The 6,669-nt window shown below is 28.5% G+C and overlaps 1 protein-coding gene across 1 annotated transcript; it reads left to right on the top strand.

Moving 5' to 3' along the window:
• The first annotated feature begins 1,847 nt into the window (after positions 1–1,847).
• LOC120091985 (aquaporin NIP2-1-like) lies at positions 1,848–5,957 on the top strand. Its single transcript, XM_039050168.2, has 5 exons — positions 1,848–2,375; positions 2,466–2,690; positions 4,481–4,675; positions 4,776–4,837; positions 5,488–5,957. Exons 1-5 carry the CDS (start codon positions 2,235–2,237, stop codon positions 5,666–5,668), a joined length of 804 nt encoding a protein of 267 aa, XP_038906096.2. The 5' UTR covers positions 1,848–2,234; the 3' UTR covers positions 5,669–5,957.
• Positions 5,958–6,669: the final 712 nt, after the last annotated feature.

Consider the following 6,669-nt stretch of genomic DNA (forward strand, 5'->3'; position numbering starts at 1 on the left):
GTTTGTCAAAATGCAAAACATAATCCTAAACTAGTTTTGAATTAAAATATAAATAACCTTAAAAATTCTAAAACCGAGACAAGCATTTTGAAGTTTGATAGGATTTCCCTTTTAGTCTTTGTTATCTCACTCACAATCTTTTTATTTATTTTGACTTTAATTCCCTTAATTTTGTTTTTAATGTGATTTGCCACAAAAATTAAAAATAATGACTGACCTTTTTGTTGGGGTCAATATACTAAAAGGGTGTTACTTATCAATACTATTCTTATAATTTTAGTGAGTTTAAAATTAGAGTGCTCTCATGTTAAGGTCAATTCTCTTTATCTCACGTTTGTCATCTTATATTTGTATTTAACTAATATAATATAATAGTACTCTCACACTATAATTCTTCCTCCATCACTCTCTCATACTCACGTTCATTCTTGTTCTCTCTCTCAATTCGTCACTTCATAATGTGCTTTGACAATGGCATACGTTTATACTTCGTTATTTTTAATGCATACACAAAAAATATCATTACAAATTTTAAATTTTGCAAATCTATTAGAAAAAACTCATTTCTTTACTGAAGTTTTCCCCCTAATTTTTTTTCAAGAAACATTTCAATCCTTAGTTACATTTTATGAATAAACACACAAGTTTTTTAACATTATTTTCTTAATTTTCAAATTTTTATTTAGATATTGAAACATTTTTAGAAAGTATAAAAAACAAAACCAATGAAACTCATCAATATAATATGTATTAGCATAATTTCAAAAAAAAAAAAAAAATTAATGCCACATGTGATAACCATTTATGCATCGTTTCGTAACTATTTCTTTTTTTTTTTTTATTTTTAAAAATTAAATTCATTTCCTCTCAATTCTTATAATGATTTGCATATTTCTTAAATATAATGATTGAATTCTTAGCTAAATTCCAAAAACAAAAGGAAATTTTTAAAAGTTATTTTTTTTTAATTTTCAAATTTTGGCTTAGTTTTTTAAAACATTGGTAAAAAATAGATAACAAGAAAAAAATTCAGAGGTAAAAATAGTGTCTTTATAGACTCAAGTTTCAAGAACAAAAACCAAATAGTTACTAAAGGAGTTTCGTTTTTTGCTTTTGAAAATTGAGCTTAAAAACATTACTCTCATCTATAAGTCTATTTATACTGATTTTTTTTAAGAACATACACGAAAACCTAACCATAACAACTAGTAAGGCTAACCTGCCTCAACAAGTTTATGGATCCAAACAAGGAAAGAACATATTTGAGAACATATCCCCTTGTACACGAAGAGATTAGTCAGTTTGTCACATGATTTTATAAACAATTAATATGCATAAATTGTTGTATTGTCCCACCCATATTCAATTCAATAATATTTTCCACAAAAGGTCTCATAATAGTAAAATTGACCTTTTCTGCTTTTAATAATCGAATTGTCGTGAGACTATCAAATTCCATTCTAATCGAATTGAATCCCTGAGATGCAATAGTTAACCTCCTCAACTACGACTCAAACCTCCGCAAAGTAAAGATTATTTCTATAGTTATTCAACTTCCTACTAATAATTTTATAAATTAAATCAAAGTTTTGAAAATTAAAGAGTAGTTTTTGGAATTTTATATTTGATTTAAGAATTTAAATAAGAATTCTAATGTTGATATAAGAAAATTTAAACATTGTGGTAAAAATTTATGAAAAAACAATCATAAATTCAGGTATAGAAAAATTAAAAACGAAATTATTAGAACAAACATAACTTAAAATTTCATAACCCAAAGTTGAGTTCACATTTAAACATGATGATTAGGTTCTTCTAAATAGGCTCATCTAAAATTTAAGTTCCGTAACTTTGTCTCCACTATTATTCAACTCCCTAGTCCCTATATTTCTTGCTATTTACTTTTCCCAAATCAGAGAAACTCACTTTATTGCAAAAAAGGCCAAGTGGCTAGTTCTTATCTCTTTTTAACAAAATCAAAATACCCAAAAAAAAAAAAAAAATTATTTATTTATTTGAAAAGGAAATCCAAACAATTTCAAACCCCTAAAACAAAATAAATTTAATTTCTCAATTGGTCCCTATCTACACTAACATTATACGAATTAGTTCCGTGCCTATAAGATATTTCACTTCCTTCCTTCAAAATTAAAAGTATCTTAGCGCTTCTTCCATAAGGCACTTAAAAAAAAGAAAAGAAAAAATAACTCCCAAATTTTCAAAATCCCTAAAAAATGGCGAGAGAGATCCCAAAATCGAGCAATTGGACCAGCAGCAATGAAGAAGCCTTAATCGGAAGCGAATGCTCTGATCCTCAACAATCCTTCTTTCGCGACCGATTTTACGAACTTTACCCGCCGGAGTTCTCAAGAAAGGTACGGATTTATGATTAATTTTGTTGTTGTTGTTGTTGTTTAAATTTGAAGCGATTGGTTTGTGATCGCTGGAATTTTGTGGTGAGTTAGCTTGTGGCGGAGGTGATTGCGACGTATTTGCTTGTGTTCGTGACGTGTGGAGCGGCAGCATTGAGTGTTAGTGATGAACGGGAAGTGTCCAAGCTTGGTGCGTCGATTACCGGTGGACTGATAGTCACGGTGATGATTTACGCCGTTGGACATATCTCCGGCGCTCATATGAATCCGGCGGTTACTTTTGCTTTTGCTGCTGTTCGCCGATTTCCTTGGAATCAGGTACTTTCTTCTTCCTCCTCCTAAAAACCTTTTTCTGTTTTCCCCCAATTTTGTGTGAATTTACTATATTACCCTTGCATTTTTTATTTTTTTATTCTTCTTTTTATGTTGTACGGATATCTATTTTTTTTATTTTTTTTTTAAAAAGCCGTGTCAAATATTTACTTACACTAATTTAAAAAAAAATCATTTTAGAAAAAATTGAGAATTGATTTTGATAAACTTGTTCCAAATTCACAGAATGTCTACTTTAGTTGAGATTTAATTTTTATTTTGTTTCTAAATTTAAAAAATCATATTTCGGTTTTAAATTTTGATTTTACTTTCTAATTAATCCCTAAATTTCAATGTTTTATATTTTTATTACAGCTTACTTTTAGTCTTGATATTAAATTTTAATAATTAATTTTAAATTAATTATTATATGAAAAATTTAAAATAATTTTAATAATGATGAAAAAAGAGTGAGAACTAATTTAATTATAGAAAAATTGTTTCAAATGTCAATTATTGAAATCATTTTTAAATATATAAAATATCACCGTCCATTAAGGATAGATACTAATAAACATCTATTGATATCTATTAGTGTCTATTATTATTGATAGATAATGACATTTTGTTATATTTGTAAATATTTTAGTTTATTTTTCTATATTTAAAAATAGTCCTGAACTATAATTAACTAATATTTAGACATTTGAGTATTTAATAAAAAAGAATTTAAGATAAAATATTGATATTTTAAAGTTTGGATCAAATAAAAACTGAACTCATAACTTAAAAATGTAATACGACTCAAAATTTAGTGATTGAAAAATATATATAAACATAAATATGAATATGAAAAGTTCTTTTTAACATTAAATATGTGTGGTAAAATAACAAAGTGTTCTTGCCCAGATATAGGTGGTTGAGTTGATATGTGTACTGAGAATAGATGTATATTTGGTAATACAATAATAACAAAAGACAAAATAATGTCTTCTTTCTTTCTTTTCTTTTCTTTTCTTTTCTTTTTTTCTAAAGCAGAATGTCTTTTTTTCTTTTAACATTTAGAAAACAAATCAAAATAATAATGATTTATTTCAAGTTTACAAAAGTAGGGGGGAGGGGGGGTTAAAAAGAAAATTTTGTTTAATTGCTACTTAAATAATTTTAATTAATTAAAGTTATATATAGTATATTAATATCAAAATTTGGAGCAAAATATTTGAAAGTTTATACACCAACCACCTGAATCTTAGATTTGAATTATTGGTGTACTCTCTTACTTAACAATTAAGAAAAGAAATACTTTCAATCAACAGTGATATAAATATAAATATGTATATGTCTTGTTATTGGATGGGCTAGGATTAATTATAATTTGTTTTTAAGTGGAATTTAGTGATGATGATGGGTTGTGCCACTTCATCAAAAAAAGAAAAATAAAAAACAGGGAAAAGTGCAATTTATGCCACGTAAGAAATGACGTGATGAGATGTATATGAGATATTTCGAGAAGGGTCCCACCACGGTGGCAGATATTTATAAAGTGAAGGACTATTGGTAGATCTTACTGGGAAAGCAGCCTTTAGTTGTTTTTTAATTCACCAAACAACATCATAATTGAGAATATAAATTCTTTTGTTGACGATTTGGACCTTGAAATGTTTTTTTAGAGTCATTTTTTTTAATTAATTGTGAATGGACTATTTCAACTCGAACATACTTAAATAATAATTGACATATCGAAAAATTAAAATTTAAAAAAAAAATTGTGAATTGAATTATATGAGATGATGCAGGTTCCATTATATGCAGCAGCTCAATTAAGTGGAGCTACAACAGCAGCCTTTACATTGCGCATATTATTGGATCCAATTCAAGATTTAGGTACAACTTCACCTTCTGGACCAATCTTTAAAGCACTTCTTATGGAGATTGTTGTCTCATTCTGTATGATGTTCGTCACTTCTGCGGTTGCTACCGACACAAAAGCTGTAAGAACATTTTGTTATTTTTAACCTCTTATTACTCTCAACCTTCTCTTAATTTCATTTGGCTAAGGTTCTCTACTTTTTGATATGTGATTTTCGGCAGGTAGGAGAGCTTGCAGGCATAGCAGTGGGGTCAGCTGTATGTATCACATCCATCTTTGCTGGGTAAGCAAAACAATAACAGTTGTTTTGGTTTGCCTTTTTATTCTGTAAAAGATTTATGGGTATTTGGATAAAATCTCAGGGTAGATCTTAATTTGTTTCTATTGCAAATCTATCCCTATAGTTTGGACAAGGTTATGGCTGAGAGACTATGTAGGAGGATTTTATAAAACCATGAGGGCTATTTAATTAGGATTTTATAGAATCACAAGGGATATTTAATGAGGTTTTATCAGACCATAAAGGACTAAATTCTAACTTTTTTGAACAATGGAACTAAATTCCATCCGTCTCCAAATCATAGGGATCAAATATATTACTAAACCTTGAAATCATTCCATGTCCAACAACATGTGCATATAATATAATAGAGGGAAAAGTATCTTTTCAATGTTGAGTTTTGAAGAATATGTTCGTTTGGTCCATGAATTTTCAAAATGTAACTTTCTAGTTTCTAAGGATATGTGTTTTTAGTCTTTAAATTTTCAAAATGTATACTTTTAATCAAGAATGAGTTTAAAAGGTATTTTGGAAAATTTAAAAGCCAAAGTCACATATTATTCAAAACTCGAGACCAAAAATGTAATTTATTCAATAATATATAGGGTTGGAGGAGATATAAATGTGATAAAAGTTGGATTAACCATGTGTAGGCCTATATCGGGTGGGTCGATGAACCCAGCAAGGTCAATAGGACCAGCGATTGCAAGTTCACGTTACGAAGGGATTTGGGTGTACCTGGTCGGCCCAGTTGCAGGGACATTGCTAGGAGCATTTTCATATAACTTCATACGAGCCACTGAGAAACATTCTCATTCACTTTCTTTACAATGAATCGGATTATGCTGGATGTTCAAATCATATCAATGAGTTTAATTATTGTATAATTTGTGTATGTTGTATCAAAGCTGTAACGTTTAATTTTAAGTCGTTTTTTTCTGTATTTTTTTTTAATTTTTTAAGGTAAGGTTAGATTTAATTTTCAGTCTCTTTTGCATTTTTTTTTTTTTTAAGTTGAGAGAATAATGGATCTGAAATAAGGGATTCATTGTTATTTTACAATGTGAGCTTTGGTCTGAGTTTTGTACGATAATCAATCAGAAATTTATTTATCCTTTTCCAAGTTCTCTCTCGGATTTTTGTTTTTCCTCTTTTGCTTGATGAACTTTGAGAATTATTAAGCTTTGATGGATGGTTGAGACAAGTATTATACCGAATTAATACAAGAATATTAATAATAATATTGTAAGTGTTGAATGAGAAAATTTGGATCAATCACATATTACCATGTCATTTACTAAATTAATGACGAAATACAAATCAAAGGTTGACATTATCCCAAATTAAAATTAAAGACATAAATTGGCAAAACTCGATAATGTTGTGTGTTTTCTTCATAATCGATGTCTTGAATAAAATTAATTTGGTAGAATTTAATATTATTATTTGGGCTTAAGTCAAATTGAGCCAACCAAGTTCATGGACCAACCAAGTCCAAGCCCACAAAGTCCATCTAAGAATTTTATAAATAGTGGATTTCTCAATTATGCACTCATAGAGTCTATAGAGAATTCTCTCAATGATAAGAAGATTTTTTGACTCTTGGAGCTAAACACTCCTTGAAGATACAAACAATCTTCCAAGACTTCGACTTTAAGAACATCTATGTTTCGTTTCCTCAAGTCAAGTATACGCATTCAACTGAGAGGGAATAAGAGGATCAAATATTAAAGATCAAATCACATTCCTATCAAATCCACATAAACACAATTTCAAATTCAAACATGTTTCTCTAAAAACCTTGTGTGAAATAATAATGATACTTTTTTTCCCTT

Source organism: Benincasa hispida, chromosome 11 (assembly GCF_027475165.1).
Source record: "Benincasa hispida cultivar pf3 chromosome 11, pf3_genome.v1.1, whole genome shotgun sequence".
NCBI classification, from domain to species: domain Eukaryota; kingdom Viridiplantae; phylum Streptophyta; class Magnoliopsida; order Cucurbitales; family Cucurbitaceae; genus Benincasa; species Benincasa hispida.